The sequence below is a fragment of the Suillus subalutaceus genome, assembly GCF_016647625.1.
Source record: "Suillus subalutaceus strain FC151 chromosome Unknown DFJ58scaffold_23, whole genome shotgun sequence".
In the NCBI taxonomy this organism is placed as follows: Eukaryota; Fungi; Basidiomycota; class Agaricomycetes; order Boletales; family Suillaceae; genus Suillus; species Suillus subalutaceus.
In genome coordinates, this window is record NW_024540272.1 from 176,875 (window position 1) to 199,378 (window position 22,504).

Here is a 22,504-nt window from a genome sequence, read left to right on the forward strand (position 1 = left end):
CGTTCCAGGCGCTCGAAATTGTCGTTGATCAGGGATGCGAGGGGGCGCCCTCCAGTTTGCACCATCTTACTTTAAGGACGTCGGTTTTCATGTTCTCTTGAATTTAAATTTTGTTATCAGAGATCTAATTACATCTCCACGAGTCTCGGATACCCTGGAGTTCTGCCAGGTTCTGCCACTGCCCCCCTTTCTGCCGAAAACCGGTTGGCAAAACTGCCGAGTTCTGCCAGCAACACCATTTAAAGGATAAAGCTCAAGACTTCATCGTTCCTTGCAAAGCAAACTGCACCATGATCCACGCAGAGCTTGATCGTCTCCAATCATGTTTGAACTTCGCACTCGATACCCTCCGCAAAGAGATGGACAGCTCTCAGCTTCCTCCTCTAAGCCAATACAATTCAGTAGAACACCCATTGGATGACCCAACAACCTACCTACCTAGTACAGCGTTGTTTGAGGCTCGCCGCCTTTCTCTAGGTGAGTCGTTATTCTTACACGCACCAATGCACAAACTCAATATTCCTTCAGCATGTCTGGTTGGTCACAACCGAGCCCTGTCTCTTATTGATCTGAGCGTATCTTATAGGGAGAGCTAAAGAACCTTGTACAGTGTCCCTTTGGATAAGCGTATGGATGAGAGGCTCGCAGCGTACGTCGCTGTCTGCACCGACACCCTCATCAAGACCGGTATCATCGACTACTTGTCTGACGTACCAAACCCCTCCAGAGGTGTCTCAGCCGCTGAACTGGCCTCGAAATTTGAACTTGATTCTCAAAAACTCGTTCCCATTCTCCGTTGCTATGCAGCCAATGGTTGGGCTAGGGAGACCTGTGATTCCTCATTTGCTCTGAACAGATGCTCGCGCACTTTCATCAAAGGTCACCCAGGTTGGAGATTGGGCCTTCCGTAGGTGTTCGCTATATGAGCGCCTGCCAGGAGGCTAAATGTCGAGGAGTACGCCTGGGTTTATGACGATGGTAGAAGCCGTACCACATTGGGCAACAGAATCAGATTGGAAACTATCGCGTTCCCCAACGCAGACTGCCTTTCAGATCGCGTTCAAGACCCCCTTGCACCGATTCTCTTGGATTATGCAGAATCAAGGGACTGTCATTTCAGTGTCGGATCATATTCAAGTCAGTAATTCTTAGAGTCACACAGCGCTCATTGGAAGTTTTCTGTTCTAGGTCATCGGTGACATGTCTACGCCGAGTATCGTGGCAGACTACCCATGGGAACAGTTAGAAACATCCGTCATCGTTGATTGCGGAGGAGGCATGGGCGGTCTAGTTTCGGCCATCCTAGATGCGTAAGTTGGCAGACGTCATATTCCTCATATTCCTGTATCTCAATCATGACAGGCATCCTTCCTTCCGAGCCGTCGTGCAGGATACGGAGGGTATTGTCTCACTGACCGAAGAACGCCGCCCTCGCCATGTTGAAAGTGGTATACTCAAGGTGGAAGTCCACGACTTTTTCCAGCCTCAGCGTCGGATCGGAAACGAGTATAGCTTTATCCTGCGTCACATAATGTGAGTACTTATTTGCCTCACGCTGATTTTGCTCACAGCTGTCCTGCCAAAGGCATAATTGGCCTGACAAAGAAGCGGCCAGTGTTGCTCGTCCCATATTCATTAGCGTAACTGACTTTGCCTCAGGCGACGATACTGGGCAATGTAGCTCGTGCACTGGGTCCCAAGGTAACAAGCCAATTAGCGGATAAATGTACCACGTCTGAATGTCTGATGTGTTTCACAGTCCAAAATACTCATCATCGACATAGTAGCTGTCCCGAACGCAGATTCAACGAGCACCAAATCATTCTTACTGGACAGCCATGCTAATGATCTCGACTATAGTATTCCATCGCACTTTGGTTCAGCGTCTGAGCAAGTAAGCGCTGTCTCGGTGCATATGCTGACGCTGATGAACGGTTGCGAGAGGTCTTTGGTGCGTGCCGAACACAGTTGACCACGCCTTGCCCACTGATGATTGAACAGCATGAATGGAAGACACTTGTGAAGGGATGCGGGCTCCGCATCACGAACGTTTACTCGCTGCGAGCTCACCCTTCCATTATTGAATGTGCACTTGACACATGAGCATTACTATAATAGAAGAGAATCCTGAATCCAACAATGATGACGATTTGCAGGGATTCTGAAGTAAATTTTTGGTATTCCGGGTAGATGTAATTTGCTGTCCTCCATGGCAAATGGATCGCAAAAATTCAAATGAATTGGCAATCTACGTTCCGAGTCCTCGAATGATTTGCCGAACCCTCCGCATTGAACCAGACAAGACGCGTGACGTGCGTGTTGATGGTCAAGCCCCGTCTATGTAGGTCATCGAGGCACCACTAATTCAGAAGGAACCACTGTTTTCCTCTACAGGAGAAGATAACAGCGGTCTCTTCTAAATAATGACTCGAATGGTTGTCATGACCATGACATTGAGATACTTCTAGCTCCCGCTTGTCGATTCGAGAATGACCGAACGACGTGTGTGCTTGCTCAGCGTCAAGTGTATCACGGGTTCGACTACAAACCCTTCGGAAATGTACATAAGTAGTGACTAGAACTGCGGTACTTACCATGATATGGGGTTTCCAGGAAGCTGGAATGGTCCTTGACCATCATCAGTGAGAATAAATTGACACTGAGACAACGTTCAGCCTGGCCCTGCCATATATTGATGTGGATGATAATGAAGAATAGAAGTAGAAATACAGTCGGACTCCGTCTATGTTCAATGCTCGCGGTAGCAACGGTAGTGACTTGATTACTTTCTCTCAGTCTTGCGGTCACAGCTACAACGCGCATCGCGCTCCTCCTTGTTCCAACTGGTATTCCCGTACGCGCCGTCTAATTTCCCTTCGCCGCTCCATCCCGTACTCCTGAGCTTCACTGCGAGCTTGGGCAAGGTGTTGGACTGCACTCGTGTGGCGCTTATCGGAACTATGACTGAAAAATATAGGAGCGATGCCCATGATGAAGCACTTCATGGAATGATTGATATATAGAGGTGCCATAAACTGGTAGAGAAGACATACCGCAGTGCCCACGAATATTATTGACCAGTCCTTCCATCTCTCATCGGGCCTCGCAGTCCATTCCCTCCCAGGTGTTCCACTCGCGAAGCCAAATGGATGATCGCGGTCAAAGTCCATCCCCGCACTCCTATGGTGCGCGCGTCTCCGCCGTCCCAACTCTTCATACATGTAAGAATCGGACGGACTGCTGCGGAGCCCCGAACCAAGCTGTAAGCGAGATTTCCCAGTAAGAGCCTCATACGCGGCAGTTATGGATTGAAAGCGGGAGTGTCGTTCTGAAGCAGGAATATGTTGCGCATGGGCAGAATCGGGATGGTGTTCTCGGACGAGTTCATAGTCTAGGGATGTCGATCAGAAGTTAGTGTGAGTATGAGCAAGTATACAAACATCTTGACTTGATATCAGCTTGAGATGCGTTGTGGGAGAGGTGGAATATTTGGTGCGGAGTTGGTCGTGGGTGACGCGGGAATGGGTACTGGGACATAGTAGATGCGAGTCGGGAATGCATGAGAACACGCAAACCTGCACCTGCACTTGGAAGCCTCCCTCGACATGACCCGAATAAATGCACGACCATCGTTTCACCCAAGGATGCCGTCAAGACTGTTCATTGCAAGTTTCAAGTGAAGCTGGTACCAGTAATACTGAACCTCGGAGTGGCTCGGCATCTTCCGCCTATTCCGCCTTGTTGTCAGTTTCAACCCAGCAACGATGCACAGTGAAGACGAGTTTCAAAGTATCGTTGTAGGTCACCTTAAGATATGTTGCAGCAATCTGAACACCATCACGTCATGCTGGTCCGCTCCACAAACGAATAGACAACCGCAGCAAAACCGCAGACAACCCCTCCGAGTCCTTTATACAACCACTTTCGTGCTCCTTTTCTTTGACGATGCCGGGGTGCTACAGGAGAGGTTATCAGATGTCGAAGATGCAGTAAAGTCTTCACATTGGGCACGGATGGATGTTGAAGCTAATACGCTGAGCGTGAAGACGAAGAGAGTTACCCTGGAACCAGATTCAGAGACATGGAAATGAGATTAGAGCCCCACAGTTGTCTAGGATCATCTGACTGGAACCAGAAGTATCACATATATATTCGCGCCAACGCAAGAAGGTGTGTTTCGTTGTACTATTATTCTACTATCGTGCCTCGTTTCAGCCGGATTTTCATTCCTAGGTGATCTCGACTTGGACTATGAAGAACGTATGCTTCAGCCTCAGGTAAGTCCTTCTTTCCTTTTCACTAACTATCTGTTCACGTTTCTCCATCGCGAAGGGTAAACTTTAATCCTTACGGGCTGGTGGGGGAACCGCAGAGCTTGCTTCTATTCTCACTCTACCTTCGAAATTTACTCCCAAATCAAAATCCAAACAGGTGCGCTGACGAGGAATTGAAAGGCCTTCAAAGTGGAAGAAGGGGAGGCAGAAGTGGAACTTGAAGCTAGAATGTAGGTGTCCCCGCCAAGGCCTATCATCAGTGCCCCCGCGTCATGTCCAATTACTGCAACTTCGCGTCATGGAGGATCTCAAACAAACGCAAAACGTGTTTCCTGCCTCACAACGCCAACTCATGAGTAATCTTGTGCATTTTGCACATTCCTAACTTGTAACTCAAGCTTCAGACCTCGCTTTCCGAGGTTCGTCTTATCCTCCGATAAATATCTCTCATATTTGTCCTGCCTTTAGAATCTCCTGTCAACGTCCAGTCATGAATTTGTCGCAGATCTTGCTGTTTGATTGGTCTCACGAATTCTACTCATATCTCACCACTTCTTCCATCCTTACTCGAGCTTCAAGTGCTTGATATTCAGGCGCTCCAAAAGAAGGATTTTGCAATCCAGAGAGACAGGACAACGCCGATCATGTGTTTGCATGCCAAAGAGACACATACCCTTTGCAAGGAGTCCAGTGGTTCCCGTTGGCCTGTCCATTCACATTCACGTTCATAACCGGCCCAGGGTGCGCAGGGAGCATGCGGACGTACTCAAGGCTTGGTGGCCTGCCCGAGTGTTCCACGCCGCTGGGTGTGTGACAGACAACGTTTGGGACAAAGACATCAACGCAGCTACTCGTGAGTTTTCCATCATTTAGTTGATCGGCAACTCCTTGTGACATCTTCGCTTGAAGTCGAATACACAGGAGATTCTTGGCTGTGGGTGATCTCTCGGCACTCGTTCCGCAGTTGCCCTTGCTGTTCAGATGTTCATGCAGTTGAATGAATACAGGTCTGTTACTTCACATTTTCGATCTGTATCGTCCCTTACACTCTCTTCAGCACCATTTTGGTCTCTCTTCTCCTGGGAGAAGCTTCTATTGCTGCCTCTACTGGATGCTGGACAGTCGATCCCATTTTCCAACTTGTTTCATCAACTACAACTGCTGAACCTGAAGTAAGTACATCATTGGACGCGATATATGTTGGATTTCATTTAGCGACAGCATGAACTAGATTTTGAACGTACGTGGAAGACGTGAGTCTCTGAAAAGTCATATTTGTTAGTCAGTGCCCCTCTTCGATAACGAACCTTGAACATCGGTGATGAATGAGAATATTATCTAGAAAAGCTTGAAGTCGGTACAGAGCTGAACGAATCAAAACCGAGAGTGACTGCGCGTTAGGAAGATCTCCTATGGTGCGAAAAATTTGTTGGGGATAGCTTGTACTGCTAACAGTCTCCGTAGAAATTCTGTATTATGCTACGAGCGCTAAAAAAGCTTGATACAGAAATGCCGCGGAAAGCAGAGCGAGGAATGACTGCACGAAGAATTATATGCGTAGGTAAAGGTTGTGACAGTCGTACTGACAGGAACTTGCCTGCATCCCGAATTCCAATCAAGGAGACACTTGGAAGTCGTGGATGTGACCTCTAGCAAAAAACATACAAAGAAGTTAGTGCCAGCAAGCACCCGCGGAGCACATTTTCCGCTGAAGTGGTACTCATATTATAGCCGAACGAAGTTCAATGAACGGTATCATATTATACTTACCTCACAGACAAGCATACCCCCAACCGGAACTAGTTTCTGTTGCTTGTGAGTTACAATCATAACAATACTTTGATAACTAGTGCGACTCTGAAAACAAGATTTGGAGGACCGAAAGGGGCTGAAGTTCCTAGGCAACGCGTCCCACTGTCGCATTGCAACGCGATAACCGCAGCTCGCTTTCGGAAAAAGTTGACGGGGTAGGTCGTGGCAGACCGTCATAGACCGTCATACGCGTTCACGTCTGACCAACACTGGCAACACACTGGCATAGATGCGAGCCAAAACCTGTCCTTCGAGCCTGAGAAAGGTTACCATATCCGAAGGTTCTGACAAGTTGACAACCTACTTTTTTTTTTTTTTTGCTTCAGATTTTAGTCCTTTGGGGTCATTGACCCTATGTTGGACATTTAACTCGTCATAAGCTTTTTCTATCGTCTCCCTACATTTCTTGTTTGGCAGGTAATGGGCCTCCGAGATACCGCTTTCCAGCTCTGAAAGGATCGGATGATGTAACAGCTGTGTCACTTCAACTATCCTGGTTGTGGTTTTACTGATTGTGGTTTTATAACCTTTGTAAGCTCCTTCTGTTAGCCTAACGAGCATTTTTGGTTCCAAGATTCTAGGTATCGCATATATTTGATCAAATCAATTGTCTCCAAGCGAAATTAATAATTGACCTTGTATAAAACAAAAAACCAGTCGTCTTGTCTTCACTGGTCCGTCTACGTTCAAATCTACTCGCTCTTTCCATGGGGGACAAATTACAAATAAGCAAACTGCACCTTCAGGATTACCTGGCTCCGACCGCCACATGGGTGGACTACCTTCCTTCTAACATACGTCCTTACTTTTATCTCGCACGAGTCCACAGACCCTCTGGAATACTTTTGCTGTTCTATCCATGTGGTGAGTGTATCTTTGTGATGAAGGTATTCTCCGTTGGTGATCTGAATAACTTAGCATGGTCGGTCACCATGACCTGCTACGCACTCAGTGCGCCGATGACGACAGCGTGGACCTATCTTGGATTTTTCCTTGTAGCCTCTCAAGTGTTCTGCGCGGCTGGGTGTATAATCGATGATATGTGGGACAAAGACATCGATGCTGCTACTTGTGAGTTTTCCCTTATTCAAGTCAATCGGCAACTCCTTGTGACACCTTTGCTTGAAGCGCGAACACGCAGGCGACCCTTGGCTGCGGGTGATCTCTCGATGATCCAGGCATTTGTATTCCTTATTTTGCATTTGACCTTTGGTATCTGGCTGTTTACGCAGTTAAATGACTACAGGTATGTTATCTCATATTCTTGGATTGTTTCACTGTTTGTATGATTCCTTGCACCCCTCTTTAGCTTGATTCTCGGACTCTCCTCACTGGTTTTGATTGTGTTGTATCCTACCATGAAGCGGATAATTAACTGGCCACAAGCTGTGCTTGGTAAGTTGCTACCGATCTACACCACGGACACTGATGTTTTTTGGATAGGAATGTGCTTCAGCTGGGGATCATTTTTGGGAACAGCTTCTGTTGCTGGAATAGTCGACTGGCATATATATATCCCCCTATATATGGGTGGTGTATGCTGGACCATCGTGTACGATACTTGTTACGCCCGTCAAGTGAATCAATCTTTTTGCGTCCTGTTCTCGCTGGCTGAACAAACCGAAACCAGGACAGAGAAGAAGACATCATAAATGGCGTCCACTCGACAGCAGTTGTTTTTGGGGATCAGATCCGGCCTATTCTCGTCATGTTCTCCTGCATTCTTTGTTCTCTGGTGTCGTGCGCCGGGGTCCTGAACGGACATGGCGTCCCGTTTTTCATTGGTGTGGCCCTTGGGGCGCATCACCTTGTCCGAATCATTGCCAAGATTGACTTCGAAAATAAGGAGAGTTGCGATGCTGTTCTCATCAACAATACTTGGTTTGGCTTCTGGGTTTGGGCGGGAGCTATGGTCGACTACATTATGAAGATGCAATCATAGATGCCACGCCTTTGCTGCTCGCCGCTCATGATCCTAACTATAGCAACGTGCATACACCCTCTCCTTGTTTTTGTATTCTATCTATGCTTAAGCCTAAGCTTACTGTCTTGCTGCCGTGTATAACCACGGGCACTTAATTTCGTTTGTTCTAATCGAAACGCGCCTGGATTGACAAGCTAAATCCTGATCATCGACGCAGCATCAAGCCCACTAACTACATCAGCTATTAGCCAGAAATCGAAATAATCTTCATCTTCATCATGATGTCCGTTCGATCACCTTGCCAACTGCGCATTACTAGTTCGTCAGAACCCCACTGTCCAACAACGCTGACACCAATAGGCCAACCGTCGGCGGCTAACCCGGCAGGGATACTCACTGCTGGTAAGCCGGCCAGAGAAGCGGGAACAGTCATAACGTCCTGCAGATATGGACCCAGACCAGAGGCTGCATCTGAGTCTAGTCGAGGTGCGGTACGAATCGCAGAAGGATGCAAAAGAAGATCCACACCATCGGGATTTGGCAAGGGATTGGATAGTTGAGCATTGGGGCACGCGAAAAGCAGAGTCGAAGTCGGTCTTGATTCGCCGCCGGACAGCGCTGAGCTTGAAGAAAGTAATTGTCAAATGCACTGTGACCAATGGCTTGAGTCAAGACTTTACAGTAAGAACGGGATGCACATACTCAGCTGTGAGTGCATAGGTGCCAAGGAGGATGCGTTTCTGCACCTCCGCTCCAAAACCTGCCGAGCGCGTATGTGCGTACACATTACCTGGTTTGGATTTATCTGCGCCAGGGAGCAAGGGGGGAACGAGTACCTGGACATGATCAGTTGATGAGGAATAGACTTTTGGACGTCATCACCAACCATATTGAACCCCGTCGTATCGCGCTAAATTGCTTGACGCCTCTGCGCTTGCTATGACGTAGTATGCACTTAATGCATATGGCGTCGATGGAAGAGAGACAGGAATCAATTGAGCGCCAAGAGACGACAGTCGCTCTAGAACCTTGCGAACTGCAGTCACGATAGTAGTGTTAAGTTCAGAAGGGAAATATTCCTATTTCAAACTGTGAGCATATCGGACGAACTGAGAGCCGAGACGGACCTGTGGTATCCCAATCCGAAGTGACGAGAGGTCAGGGTCAGACAAGTCCGAATCCAGAGTTGATAACAGCTGATTCTGCTTGAAGCTTTTGCCCTCTCTCTTGTATGAGGTGTCCGCTGCGGTAGGATCCTTTGGATCATATGATGAAATCGAGTCTGCTCGAATTGTCAACTCAGGTGCACTCGCTCATTGCTGCCATGTTCACCAAATACGGTCTTCACTGTGTCGACGGACTTGCCAAGCACACCGACGCAGTCAAGACTATCAGCAAAAGACACCACGCCCCATCTGTCGTCCATGAGTTTCTGAAAACATGAGTTGTAAAGTAACAGACCTGCTAATGAGGCCATACGAGGGTTTCAAGCCCGTTATACCGCAGTATGACGCGGGAAGACGAACAGAGCCACCTGTATCTGTACCTAGTGCGCTGTCCCCCGGTAAGTGCTATGCCACTTCGATAAGTTGGAAACTCACGCGTCACACATACCAGCTGCAACAGCTGCAGCACTTCCACCCGAGCTTCCACCCGCCGATCTTCGTTCGCGCTCGGCCCAAGGTATGGATCTCTCATTTGGAGAACGATACGGATTTACCACAGGGCCATGGATGCCATTCACATTCAGGGACCTGAGTGGACGAGTGTTAGCGGAAAGCTGCGAAACTCAAGAGTAAGACTCGCCCCATTCCAAATTCATCGCAGTTAGCCTTCCCAATAATATTCGCGCCGCCCGCCTTCAGAAGCTCCACCGCCGTCGCGTCAAATGGTGAAGTGAAGTCTGCAATGGAGTTAGAACGAGAACGAGGCACGCTATTTGACATACGGCGAAGCATGCCTGACGAGCATGTCGTTGGTAGGTGCATTGTGCATATATTATCCTTGACTGCGACTGTAAGATTACTCAAAGGTCCATGAGGATTAGGATTATGATTTTTAGCTGAGAAGCTGACTAGCGCATTCGTGCTTTCATTTAGCGACTGAGCATGTTTAGCATGGATGGTAGCAGAGCGCCTCGGATGCGAAGTTGCAAAAGAACGCGCGCGACAGCCAGCACAAGACCTGGATGGATATACACGTCCTAATCCACTGACGCTCAGGTGCATGACTCTGTTGGAAGAACTCTCATTACAGAAGTTCAAAGGACTTGTTTGCGTCTGTTGTACGATACCTTCAGAAATAAACGTTGCCAAACAAACCTTATGTATAAGCTACATATAGATAAATGCAGTTCAATATGCTCAGTGTGATCATTGCAACACGGACAGATGGCCGAGCGGTCCAAGGCGCCAGACTAAGGAGTACCAGCTCATCAGATGAGCACGGAATCTGGTCTCTTCGGGGGCGTGAGTTCGAATCTCACTCTGTTCAAACCTTTTTGTCCGTCGAGAACTCATGCGCAATTGTCAACGCTCACGCTCTTTCCAACCTACACAGAACATTCTGCGTTCTAATGGCGACCACGTATTCCTTTGAGTAGATCATATACGATAAACGATGCAGTGATGTTTGATACCACGATAGCCTCAATCTCACTGGCAGGCTCTCTCTCAAGTTAGCAAAGGTTCAAAGTAGACTGTTACAGTGACCCCATGGAACTGGGGCCACGTTTTGTACACCCTTCAACACAATTAGTTCTGAATTAGAACAAGTTTTGACGCACGAACATGATATTCTAAATCGAAGGCAATTGCCTCTGCGACCTGCAAGCGCAACTTAATATCAAGGTTTATCATTCTGTACTCCGTTCTCGACCTACGAACAGATCCAAACCTCACGAACAGCTGTTATCAACAGTAAGAAGTCTGAGAGACACTCTGCTTACCCACATCTTCAAAGAGTGTGTCAACGCCATTTTCTATAAATTTATTAATCACATTCAACATATCACTTTCTTAACAGCACTCCAACGTCCCGACCACAAGTCATTGAAGCCATTCCTCATCAATGCGAAAGCAGGAATGTAACTCACTGACGCGATGTGCGAGTGACTCCGGCATCAAGAGCTCCCTGCTACTCTTCAGTGATAGGTTCAGTCCGGGAACTGCATGAGTATTACAAAGGGTGAAACATGGAATTGAATCAAGCAAACGATTTATACTCACAACACCACTACAAACATAACGGTCGCAGCACTGATCGGAGTTTGCGCACTGCCCGCCTAGGCCAGTACCTGTGTCTGAGTCAGTGCCACTGACAGACTAGATGCTATCAAAGCAACGGCGAGGAAGGAGAAACGCATTACATGTGCGAGGTGATTTGGGATGCGATCTTGAATAATGACTCTAAGAATGGGGGATAGTAAGAAGATGGCTTGTTTCTGCATAATCATGGTGTGGAGACGTAGAGAGTCTGCTCTGATCGGGTTGGAAGAATGGTTACGCCTGGTGTGATGGCAGGGCATCACGACGAAGTCTACCCATGACCTGGCAGATTCGAAGGGCCGACGGATAAACGATTCAGAATATGTAAAAACGAGTCGTTGAACGCCGCGGCACCTTCAGGCGGAGATACATAGTACTATTGTACGCAATGTCTGGCGTTATTAGTGCACGTGTGGATCACAGCTGGAACATGGATACTGCCGCAGGCAAAGGTAAGACCTGGTTATTTCGTGGCCCTGCGAAGTCTCCTGACTACAATGGAGAGGCCACTAACGGGAATGCGGCGGCGTAGTAGCCCCCCATAGAGCCAGTACCGTACGTACGATATATTGACAGGGAGTCATCGGTCTTGTAGGTGGAACAAGCACTAGACAGGATAAATAAAGCACGCGATAGGTATGCACGCACCGGACGTTGCACTGTTGCAGCGCTCACTCGCCGTTGAGTGAATGAAATCCAACAGGATTTCTCACCAAGGATAACCCCGAATTATGTAATTCCCGCTACCATCAGCCAGCCAATGAAATTCGTTCATCGTTCAGTAGTGATTTTCTCACTTTTGCGGCAGATTTCGAGATCCTGTAAACTTGTTTCAGCTCGATGCGTGTTCAAACAGGCAATAGCTACGTACGTATGATCATTCCTAGATCTTGGCTGTCCGATTTCAAAATACATAACTGTCTTGCATGTCTTGGCTTCTTTCTAGATCTGTGGCGGCCCCTTCGTTTGTCCTTGTCCCTTGTCCCGGAATTCCTGGAATGGCCTACTCTCGCATCGCTGTATTACTCATATCGGCCTTCATTAGGCTCCTTCCTGTTAGCACATCGTTTGATTCCTCACGCCCTCGTGTCTTCTGATGCCGGACGTTCCGTCGGTCATTTGCAGCTTGGTAAATGATTTGTCTCGCATTGTAGGTACATTATGATGAGTCGACTTGACAGGGACTGTAAACGAGTGCACGGGGGGCATGTTGGCTGGCCGAGGAACGAGGCCGGGCCAAGTCACTATGTTCGTCAGTGCCGTCACATCAGCGAGCACCAGGAACAGCTGCATGTAGCCTTGCATGACATCTCAAGCCTGGAAAGGGTTATGTAAATATCGGTACCAGAAACTCTCTGAAAGAAGGACAAGATTACTCAGTTCACGAATTTGCACAGAGACTTGCATCGACTCTCTGGCGCTTGTCAACTGAAGTCCAATCTCAAATCACTGTCTCCTAGCTTCACCGTCACTCTGGCATCCCGACAGCGAGTCATTTCAATGTATATTATCCTTTATTTAGACCTCGTTGTTCAACCCTACACGGAACCTTAACCGACGCAGCAACGAACTACATATCGTGCTATCAACCATGGTATCATGAGTGTGAGGACAGGGATATAACTCACTGCTGTGATGTGCCAGTAACTCCGGCTGCAACTACTCTTTAGAGGTCCATTGGCAAGTTCCCTATGAGTATTACAAAGGGTGAGCCATGGAGTCGAATCAAGCACACAATCCATACTTACACTCCTACAAGTAAAAAAGTTACCACAGCAATCTGTAGTGAGTTTACACCCCCCGTGTAGGCCAGAGCATTTACTGTCACTGGCAGACACAGATGCTGTCAAAGCAACAATAACGGCAAGGATGGAGGAACGCATTTTCTGTGCAGGATGATATGGGATCTGATCTCAACTGATAACTCTGAGGTGAGCGAACACGGTAAGAATCAGGCTTGCTTTTATATCTTACGCATGGCAGCGTGCAGACCCTGGCAGTCTGCAAATCGGATTGGCAAAATGGTGATGCCTGGCGAATGGCAGGGCGTCACGCGTCACGACGTGGGTCTATCCATGATCTGGCAGTGCCACCGGATAAACAATCCAGAATTTATAAACACACAACATTGAATGCATCCTGAGTGGCGAAGATGCACAATATGACCAAGTTGTACGAAAGAATTGAACAGTAAGTCCACGCGTTGACCACAGCTGGAATATGAATACTACCAAGTGCAAAGACGCCAGGGCGGCGACCAGTGCAGAAGACATCTCGGGAGATCTAGCCCTCCATGGAAGACTACGGTACTATTGGGAGACGTAGCCCCACATAGAGCCAGTGCCGTACGTATGATATATTGACGGAGAGTCATTGGCCTTGCAGGTGATACAAGCACTAGATTCGTATTTGGGAGGAATGAAGCACGCGATAGCAAGTTGCAGGTGCTCGAGCGCTGACTAGCACTCCCCGCTGAGTGAATTGTGTACAATGGGATTTCTCACCGAGGACAATCCTGGATTGCGTAATTCCCGCTACTCACTGGTAGCGGTTCTTGTGATTTTCTCACTTTTGCGGCAGATTTTGAGATCCTTCAAAGCTTGATTCGGCTCGATCTGTGCAGGCCTGGGGAACTACGCACGATCGTTCTTGGCTGTTGATTTCAAGATACATAACTATCTTGTACATACATCTTGGCTGTCTTCTTTTTGTGCCCCTTTTTCGTTGTCCCAAGTCCCTTCAAGTCCCGGAATTCCTGGCATGGTCTACTCTCGCATCGCTGTATTACTCATATCGGCTTTCATTATGCTCCTTCCTGTTAGCACATCGTCTGATTCCTCACCCCCTTGTGTCTTCTGATGCCGGACGTTAGGTTGGTCATTTGTGGCCTGGTGAATGATTCGTTTCGCACAGTGGGTGAATTATGACGAGTCGACTTAACCAGGGACGGCAAGTGAATGCACGAGGAGCATGTTGGCTGGCAGAGGAACGAGGCCGAGCCAATATGCTCGTCGGTGCTGTCATCAGCGAGCACCAGGAATAGCAGTGCATGCAGCTTTGCATGACATCTCAAGCCTGGAAAAAGTTATGGATGTTATTAAATATCGGTACCAGCAACTCTCTGAAAGAAGGATAAGATTACTCAGTTTACGAATGTGCACAGAGACTTGCATCGACTCCCTGGCGCTTGCCAACTGAAGTCAAATCTCAAATCACTGTCTCTTAGCTTCACCGTCACTCTGGCATCCCGACGGCGAGTCATTCCTTGGCAAAACAATGTATATTATCCTTTATTTAAACCTCCTTGTTCAACCCTACACGCAACCTTTTTGACTCAGCAACGAACTAAATATTGTGCCATCAACCATGGTATCATGAGTGTGAAGACAGGGATATAACTCACTGTTGCGATGTGCCAGCAACTCCGGCTGCAACTACTCTTTAGAGGTCCATTGGCAAGTTCCCTATGAGTATTACAAAGGGTGAGCTATGGAGTCGAATCAAGCACACAATCCATACTCACACTCTTACAAGTAAAAAAGTCACCACAGCAATCTGTACTGACTTGACATCCCCCGTTTAGGCCAGAGCATGCGCTGTCACTGGCAGACACAGATGCTACCAAGGCGACAATAACGGCGAGGATGGAGAAACGCATTTTCTGTGCAGGATGATACGGGATCTGATCTCGAACTGATAACTCTGAGGTGAGCGAACACGGTAAGAATCAGGCTTGCTTTTATATCTTACGCATGGCAGCGTGCAGACCCTGGCAGTCTGCAAATCGGATTGGCAAAATGGTGATGCCTGGCGAATGGCAGGGCGTCACGACGCGGGTATACCTGGCAGGCAGTGCTACACCGTCACCGGATAAACAATCCAGAATTCGTAAACGCAACATTGAATGCATCCTGAGTGGCGGAGATGCATAATATAACTGTGTTGTACGCAAGAATTGAATAGTAAGTCCACGCGTTGACCGCGGCTGGAATATGAATATTACCAAGTGCAAAGACGCCAGGGCGACGACCAACGCAGAAGACATCTCAGGAGATACCCTCCACAGAGCTAGCGTACTGTACGTAGAACTCGGAGCCATTTTCCTTGCAAGTCGAAGAAGCACTAGATTCGTATTTGGGATGGAGGAAGCCGCGATAAGCATGTACTTGAAACTGGGGATCCAAATATTGCAGGACGTTTCTCGGCCTATCATTTAGTGAATTGCGGCATAGCGCTGAGTGAGTTGCGTATCTCAAGATTGAACAGCCCTGAATTACTTAGCGTGTCAAGGTCATCTCAGTGCAACACTTCAAGACTCGAGCAGCGTGGGGACATCGGGTCCTTCGTTGATGCAGGAACTTGGCGGGAAACAACCATCAAGTGATTCGATTCCACTGGTCCAACGGTGTCATCCAGCGCCATGTAATGATTAATTCATACCTGGTCCTCCGAGTCTCAGTAAGAGACGCCAGATTGCTTGCATCCGTTAGTTTAGCACACTAAATGCCCATCTTATTTCTGTGTCATCACAATCCGTGCGAGGCCGTTTGGTGAACTATAGATCCTATACGTATTCGCTGACGCATATGATACAACTGCAGTATTGGCATTGGATACCAGGGTCATGATGATGCAGAAAGTTCCGTGATGCTTCCGAAAGCATTCCGTTTTCCCATTGGCTGCTTCCTGCTTAAGAGCGACTTCATTTTGCGAGTCGATCACTGACTTTTGACTGGGTCCAACTGGAAAACAAGAATTCAAAAAGCAATCACTAGCAGATGGTGATAATGGTAGACCTTGTTGCTGCGAGCCTTTGTCGATTCATCTGATGTTGCAGTTTCTTTGCGCGCCTTGACTCTTTTCGCTGTGTTTCTAGTACTTGGAAGTTGAATGGAGCGGCGAACCAGTTCAATTGGGACGAGGTGGTTTAGACTCATCCGTAGCACTGAAAATCACGTACCAGTACAAGATCATTTGCACCATCATCGATGCATCGTTCACCGAATCACGACGATCAAAAGGCAAGATGCAACTTACATAAATTTGTAAACAAACGTGTTAACACGGTTATGACGGACTAGCTGATTACTACTTATAATTTTAACTACTACAAGTGCTTGCCGCTGTGCGGCTCGTTGGATGGATCTAGTTCAAATCTAATAACAATTCTTTATACACGACGTTGGACGTATTGAAATCGTCATTTGGTTTGTCTTCTGAAAATAGGATGCGTGAATCGTCTCGTTGACGGATCCGTGAAAGGGCTGTGTACAGTTGACCGTGTGCGAAGACTTCGCAGCGAAGGTTGAGAACGGTCTTGTCAAGGGTTAGACCTTGGCAACCATTGAAAGTCGTTGCATATGCAAGACGGAGGGGAAATTGTAGACGATGAACAGTCTAACTTACGCGTGGGGGTGTGAATTCGAAGTGGATGCGGGGAATGTATTGAGTATCTCCAAGTTGACCTGTCCTGTTGTTGATGACTCGAACCTTGACATAACGGCGGTGCAATTGTTGTATGATGAGGCGTGCATTCTTCACCAGTTCCTTCTGAACAGACATATTGCGCCTAAGTGAGCAAATACAGCCCTGCTTGAGATAAAGTTCGTGCTTTGGAATTCCATTTTGTGAGAGAATTGCGAGAAAATCAGGTGTCGCTTCAGGGTGATCTGCTATGAGCTGATCATCTTCTTTTACAGTGTCAGCACTGTAGTATACGACTGTGTGAAATATCATCAAGACGGATTCATGGATGAACCGGGCATAATAGATCAAGTCGTAAAACACAAATGATGCGTGGGCAAACTGATGAAGAACGACTCAGAATTTATATTTTTCGTTGTGCGTAAATGACGTCGACATGTTTTGGAGCTGCGGTGTTCAAACAGCAAGATGACGCAGATGAAAGGGTCAGCTTATAAGGAATTGATGATGTGCTCGCAACCAAATGAAGTAAAGTGGAGTTTTATTTCCGATCGGCAATGTTGTAAGTGATGGAGCGAAGCTAATGATGGTAACGTTAGTAGGTTTCTGAATGGTAGTGGTAGTAGAAATTGGTCAAGTAAGCGCACGTGAGACGCACGCGGGTGGACGCCGCGCTCCAAGTCATCATAAGATTATATATTGTGGAATAATCATTGACCTCCTCATAAATATGATGAACGACGACCAGTATCATGTTCGTTCGTCTGAAGGAACATATCGTCAACTATTCAACTCAGAGCCCATAGACACTCGTCAAGTCGCCTCTTTTAGTTTCACTTCTTGATATTCGGTCCACGATTCGAAACGTCCGACCTAGTACATATTGACGGGCGCTTGCAGCCAACTTGAACAACAGACAGGCGAGGAGTTACTAGTTAGAAACGACAGGAATTTGTGTATGTATTCCTCTTTCTCTTCACCTTGTCACCTTACATCATCCATCGATCAGCCGTCTACAATTTTTTGTCAACATCACCCCCCGAGTCGTATTAGCAACTCGAACTAAGGTCCAAGATGCAGACAGTTGATGGTTCAACAGCCAATCTAGCAGGAGTCAGTCCATCTGCGTCATCTGATTTGGATATCATCGGCACGCTGTGTCGCATCGTAAGTGCCAAGTTTTATGGACACTCGTATCTGAGAATAATGATCACTCGGATTCGTTTAAGCTCACCCGTTCACAAGTGATCGTATGCCTATTCCGATATATCGGATGCAATTTTATTGACAATGATTAGATTTCTGCAGACCTCACAACCCCGCACTCCTGCAGATCTTATCTTATCAGCTACTCTGTCATCGAGGACGAGGACGACTTTAGTATCAACACCATCATCAGAGAACGCCAGGAGCAGTTGAATGCAGCCTTGCAGGAGATCTCAGACTTGGAAAGAGTTATGGACGGCATCAAAAACCTCCACCGACAACTCATCGAAAAGAAGGACGGGATTACCCAGTCCATGAATTTGCACAGGCGACTTGTATCGGGTATCTGGCGCTTACCAACCGAAGTCTTATCCCACATTTTTGTCCACTGTTTCCCGGAAACCAGTCACATATCGCCCCCATCAAAAACGCTAGCTCCTATGTTGTTGACCAGAATATGCCGACGATGGAGGGAGATAGCTGTGGGAATGCCCAGCTTGTGGCGCAGGCTGCGGTTGTACAGCAACGAAGTCGGTAACAGGCGCTGGGAGTCGATAGCTTTCTGCTATGACTTGTGGCTCAAGCGATCCAGAGGACATCCGCTTTCGTTAGAAGTCTGGTGCTGCTCTGATGACTCGAACACTATATTACGAGGCCTCATACAGCCTTACATCAATCAAATTTCGACTCTCTCTATCCGTTTTTTCCCTCCAACCGACAAACCTGAACTTATGCTCGAAAATCTCTCAGCACTTCAGGAGCTGACCATATGCGCGTACGATAGTTTTTTAATGCCGAATATTGCACAGTCTATATCGCAATTACCGTTCACTATGCGCAGTCTCAAGATAACGTTTCCGGTGCTCAAACTTCACGACTTTTCTGCTTTCACTCCCCTAATGGCACGCCTGACAAACATCGAGGTCGCTCTAGATCAAATGAATACAGTCCCCAACATACTCCATCTGTGTCCCAACCTCTCCTCGTTAACAATTCTTACAGGCGTCAAGCAGAAAATGCGAGCCAGCAGACCAATCATACACACCAATCTTCGATCCTTACGCATCGCTCATGACATTTGGAATACGGAACATTTATCCCACCTGTTCGATGTTCTGACACTTCCCAATCTACGCATGTTTGAAGTCCGCTATATCGAACCATCGCAAATACACGCCCTGTTCGATGTTCTCGATTCTCTCCCGCATCCTAAGTCATCCGGGATTGATGTACAGTCGTGGCCTCATGGGGATTTGAGGGCATTGATCGTACGATCAAATTGTCCTCTGAAGGGTCTGGTTTTCAGTGGTGGAGTGACGCCGACGGATGAGCAGCGAGCGGAGTATGTTGCCCTGATTCCTTCCCTCGAAGTAGTTGTATCCCGTGTGGCAAGATGACTTTGCTTCATTAGATTTACATGAACTCATGCAACGGGCTATACTTCCTGTTTTATGCTACTAGAACCGTACGCTATCAGTTCGTGGTATTTTTGTCTTCGTAGTTCTAGCTAGGTTAGGAACTTCTTCGCAGGACCGACTTGGATGAAGCCAACAAGTGATTCACTGATATCAGAGTTGCCGTCTGCGCCCCACAAGCGCCATATCCTTCGACCGTCATTTTTCGAGTTTGAACTCATACTTCTCGAGGTGTGGAAGCCATTAGGTGTGACACAGTGGGGGATGTGAGTGCGGAGGGTGTATCGTGATGACTGAGAGTGGTTTGGAGTTAAACCATCGATGGAGGCGCCCATGATAACGGAGAGCATTCTGGCGGCGGCCTTTATATACAAGGAACAGAGTGGAGCGAAAAACCTCATATATGCGCGTCTAATGAGACACATGTTAATATTGATACCGCAAAGCAACCATCAGGAAAAAGCCCGGTCACTATATAGTACTATATAGCCAGGGTAGACCGTGTAGCTCGTTAGTCAAGTCCCTTCTATATAGTACTATGTGAGTCATAATGATCTTTTTGTCCAGAACACTGGCAATCTTGTAATTTTAGTGCCCAAATCCAATTTCTGCGATTGAACATCTCAGATCTCAAGGCAATTCCCCACCCAGCCTGCGTCTTGGCTGTGAGCTTCTTCGAGTCTGTTGAGAATCGAACTGCGCCCATAAAACGACCCGGGGTGTCAAATGGACCAATCATGAGTTTGTCAGTGTCCAAGTTCCATATCTGCATTGTAAGATCGTATGCCCCGCTCACCAGCAGCGTGTTGTCCACAAAGATATCAATGCAGGTGATCATCCGTAAGTGGCCTTGAGGTTTTTTCACGATCCCAGTCTCAAACTCGCAGGCTTTCAGCTCCGCACAATCGTCGTCCCCACCACCAGTGACAACCCATCGACCATCCCTTGATACCGCCACTGCAAATATCAATATCTCCTTCTCGTGCGCTTCCTCAATCTCCTTGCCCGCCTTCAGACCCCGGTGCAGAGCGGTACTATCATCAGATCTGCTGAACACTCTGTGGCCGTACGGAAAATAGGATATATATTGATTGTGCACTCCGTGACCTGTCAAAGTCATTGATAGCAGAATCGATTTTGTGGTGGTTGACTTCGTCGATGTGGAAGCCATGACTCCGTCTCCGCCAGTGAAACCGTGATGTAGACAAGTAAGCATTCTTTGGATACGTTCAACGGTGCGAAGGTGAGGTCTCCTGCCAATGTTGTCAGTTTACTGTATCACTGACGTTGGCGACGATTCGAAGATAAGCCCCCTGGTAAAGCCACACGTCAGTTCGTCCTCACTGGAGGTCCAGATTAGAATCTGGTGTTACCGAGAGGTTAGCAACGAAGAATTCGAAAAGCGACGAATTCTTGAATGTGAGAATAGTTGTTGGCCTTGGGCGCTGTCTTGCATACATATCACCTAACACGCCCCCTCTGCAAATCTCAATCTGTGCATTGCGCCCTGAATCTTCCCATCCATCACATTTACTTCTCTTCGCTTCCTGGGTTACAGCCATGGCTGGGGCAGTGCCATTACTGGAGCAACGACCAGTATGCTTGTTCTCCTGAGGGAGCATATTGTCAAACGTTCAACGGTAACTCGGAGCCCAGAGACACTCATCGAGTTGCCTTGTTCTAATTTCACTTCTTGATATTCGGTCCGTGTTCTAGTTCTTATCGATATTGAAGCAGGAAACTGAGGATGACGTATTATTTACAACTTCAACAAGAGCACAGTGGCTCTGTTAAAGTTCAGGTGTGTCAGTGCTAAGAATTCAGTGGAGGAGATGTGATTGACGAAAAGGGAATCAGACCTTCAGTGCTTTCGGTAGGAATGTGGAGAGGTGCCAAGGAGACCCAAAGCTTGATTTTCGTGAGCACTTTCACACATATCATAAAACTAAAAACACAATACTATAGTAATAGGGCTAAATAAAGGCCACAGCTAAACAAAGCTGTTCTATGACCTTCAGTTATCGTCCACATAAGAAGACAAATGGTCTTGGATGGCCTGGTAGTGCCGATCCAGTGTGTCGAAGCCACCGGCGAGCGAGATCACACTTCCACAGATTCGACAGGCACCCCCCTTGCAACAATGCAAGTGGATGGCTGGTGTTTTACCCAAGACTCACTATGAGAAACTAGAATAGCAAGGTGTGTTTATTGTGGACCTGTGGTTTGCGAAGCGTTGTGATTTAAATAGGGACGCGAGGGTTGACCGAACGCTAGTCTTACTTCCTGCTTCCAATCACCATCTCCAACATCTCAACCACCTTCGCGTTTTTTTTTTTTTTTTTTTTTTTTTTTATTCAATTTTCATGTCCTATGGAGAGTAATACTCTATGGAGGACAATACTATCTAGTCTAGGGGGCCCCCAGTGCCCCCTGCGCATCTCTGAGTTCGCGAATGCCCTGATGTGGGACGTGCCCCATCAGTCCGCCGTTCCCGCCGGCCGTTTTAGATGCGCAACCCATCGAAGATGAGACGACTTATATGTACGCTTGTGGTAGGTATGGATTATCGGTATGAAGACAAAGACGCGTACTCGGCCGCAGAAGCGGGCAGGTACAGGAGTCGAAAGGTTGCAGTAGGATTAATTGGTGGGTGGTCCCATTTTGTTGGCTGATGGGAGGACCCGTTCCCGTCTGACTGATACCAGTGATGAAGCTAGTGACTCCGTGTGTGCGAGTGAGTGGTGGTGATACAAGATGATATGAAATGTTTGATGGTACCAAGGTGCATGTACAAGCTTGCGTGCTTTCAAACCTGTTCAAAACTGATCAGTCTGCCGGAGTGCGAGGAAGCGGAATTTCACCAAGGACGGTCTTGAATCTACAAGTGCCATTGACATATCTAACGAGGTGAGGGGTGGCGTCGGGGTCTGTCAAAAGGAATTGAATGGAAGTGGCTCTTCGCCCTAGGGCGCTGACAAGTATGTGACGGTCACGTTGGAAGTGTGGGCAGTCTAGCAGGTAGTGGTGTACCGTCTCATCTATGCCGGGGCAGTGGGGGCAAGATGGGCTGTCAGCTTTGCGGATACGGTGAAGGTGCTTGTTAAGTGGTGCGTGGCCAGTTCGAAGGAATATATAGAGGCTGATGAGGCGTTTTGGGAAATTGGCAGTTAATTTGGTGAATGA

At 47.6% G+C, this 22,504-nt stretch overlaps 6 protein-coding genes and 1 non-coding gene across 7 annotated transcripts; 4 read left to right on the forward strand and 3 right to left on the reverse strand.

Moving 5' to 3' along the window:
* Window positions 1–290: 290 nt before the first annotated feature.
* Window positions 291–2,103, forward strand: DFJ58DRAFT_656450 (S-adenosyl-L-methionine-dependent methyltransferase; the record flags this gene model as incomplete). The annotated part of the gene is made up of 8 exons (XM_041381900.1): window positions 291–484; window positions 599–907; window positions 957–1,137; window positions 1,189–1,310; window positions 1,363–1,533; window positions 1,586–1,640; window positions 1,760–1,951; window positions 2,002–2,103. The coding sequence occupies 8 exons, from the start codon at window positions 291–293 to the stop codon at window positions 2,101–2,103; spliced, it is 1,326 nt and encodes a 441-aa protein (XP_041246808.1).
* A 578-nt stretch (window positions 2,104–2,681) lies between these two features.
* On the reverse strand, window positions 2,682–3,703 carry DFJ58DRAFT_773819 (uncharacterized protein). The gene is made up of 4 exons (XM_041389350.1): window positions 3,441–3,703; window positions 3,054–3,391; window positions 2,859–2,999; window positions 2,682–2,833 (listed from the first exon to the last, which is right to left on the reverse strand). The coding sequence occupies exons 1-4, from the start codon at window positions 3,628–3,630 to the stop codon at window positions 2,783–2,785; spliced, it is 720 nt and encodes a 239-aa protein (XP_041246809.1). The 5' UTR covers window positions 3,631–3,703; the 3' UTR covers window positions 2,682–2,782.
* A 3,083-nt stretch (window positions 3,704–6,786) lies between these two features.
* Window positions 6,787–8,028, forward strand: DFJ58DRAFT_700097 (4-hydroxybenzoate polyprenyl transferase; the record flags this gene model as incomplete). Its single annotated transcript, XM_041383563.1, has 6 exons — window positions 6,787–6,950; window positions 7,005–7,157; window positions 7,215–7,332; window positions 7,396–7,481; window positions 7,530–7,663; window positions 7,717–8,028. Exons 1-6 carry the CDS (start codon window positions 6,794–6,796, stop codon window positions 8,026–8,028), a joined length of 960 nt encoding a protein of 319 aa, XP_041246810.1. The 5' UTR covers window positions 6,787–6,793.
* DFJ58DRAFT_773828 (amidase signature domain-containing protein) lies at window positions 8,016–10,289 on the reverse strand. The gene is given in 10 exon segments (XM_041389351.1): window positions 8,016–8,307; window positions 8,327–8,606; window positions 8,713–8,815; window positions 8,897–9,089; window positions 9,138–9,212; window positions 9,320–9,425; window positions 9,472–9,564; window positions 9,612–9,764; window positions 9,817–9,913; window positions 9,959–10,289. The coding sequence occupies 10 exon segments, from the start codon at window positions 10,236–10,238 to the stop codon at window positions 8,287–8,289; spliced, it is 1,401 nt and encodes a 466-aa protein (XP_041246811.1). The 5' UTR covers window positions 10,239–10,289; the 3' UTR covers window positions 8,016–8,286.
* Window positions 10,290–10,394: 105 nt separating this feature from the next.
* Window positions 10,395–10,503, forward strand: DFJ58DRAFT_t63. Its single transcript has one exon. It is a non-coding gene; the product is annotated as a tRNA-Leu (tRNA).
* A 2,531-nt stretch (window positions 10,504–13,034) lies between these two features.
* Window positions 13,035–15,800, reverse strand: DFJ58DRAFT_213746 (uncharacterized protein). The gene is made up of 3 exons (XM_041379277.1): window positions 15,280–15,800; window positions 15,027–15,213; window positions 13,035–13,193 (listed from the first exon to the last, which is right to left on the reverse strand). The coding sequence occupies exons 1-3, from the start codon at window positions 15,487–15,489 to the stop codon at window positions 13,123–13,125; spliced, it is 468 nt and encodes a 155-aa protein (XP_041246812.1). The 5' UTR covers window positions 15,490–15,800; the 3' UTR covers window positions 13,035–13,122.
* Window positions 15,801–17,481: 1,681 nt separating this feature from the next.
* Window positions 17,482–19,303, forward strand: DFJ58DRAFT_743765 (uncharacterized protein; the record flags this gene model as incomplete). The annotated part of the gene is made up of 4 exons (XM_041387275.1): window positions 17,482–17,656; window positions 17,710–17,867; window positions 17,930–17,950; window positions 17,999–19,303. The coding sequence occupies exons 2-4, from the start codon at window positions 17,775–17,777 to the stop codon at window positions 19,301–19,303; spliced, it is 1,419 nt and encodes a 472-aa protein (XP_041246813.1). The 5' UTR covers window positions 17,482–17,656; window positions 17,710–17,774.
* Between the last annotated feature and the right edge of the window lie 3,201 nt (window positions 19,304–22,504).

Excerpts from the sequence above, each read along its gene's own strand:
- DFJ58DRAFT_773819 (XM_041389350.1), bottom strand. The coding sequence starts at position 3,630 with ATGGTCGTGCATTTATTCGGGTCATGTCGAGGGAGGCTTCCAAGTGCA. Across the intron at positions 3,392-3,440 it reads AGCTGATATCAAGTCAAGAT|ACTATGAACTCGTCCGAGAA; the intron begins GTTTGTATACTT and ends CGACATCCCTAG. Across the intron at positions 2,834-2,858 it reads GAAGGGAAATTAGACGGCGC|GAGGAGCGCGATGCGCGTTG; the intron begins GTACGGGAATAC and ends AGTTGGAACAAG.
- DFJ58DRAFT_773828 (XM_041389351.1), bottom strand. The coding sequence starts at position 10,238 with ATGCACCTGAGCGTCAGTGGATTAGGACGTGTATATCCATCCAGGTCT. Across the intron at positions 9,565-9,611 it reads GCAGCTGGTATGTGTGACGC|CGCACTAGGTACAGATACAG; the intron begins GTGAGTTTCCAA and ends ACCGGGGGACAG. Across the intron at positions 9,213-9,319 it reads AACATGGCAGCAATGAGCGA|AATCAGCTGTTATCAACTCT; the intron begins GTGCACCTGAGT and ends AGCTTCAAGCAG.
- DFJ58DRAFT_213746 (XM_041379277.1), bottom strand. The coding sequence starts at position 15,489 with ATGATAGGCCGAGAAACGTCCTGCAATATTTGGATCCCCAGTTTCAAG. Across the intron at positions 15,214-15,279 it reads CCCTGGCGTCTTTGCACTTG|TTATATTATGCATCTCCGCC; the intron begins GTAATATTCATA and ends CGTACAACACAG. Across the intron at positions 13,194-15,026 it reads GGGTCTGCACGCTGCCATGC|TTGAGATCAGATCCCATATC; the intron begins GTAAGATATAAA and ends CAGAGTTATCAG.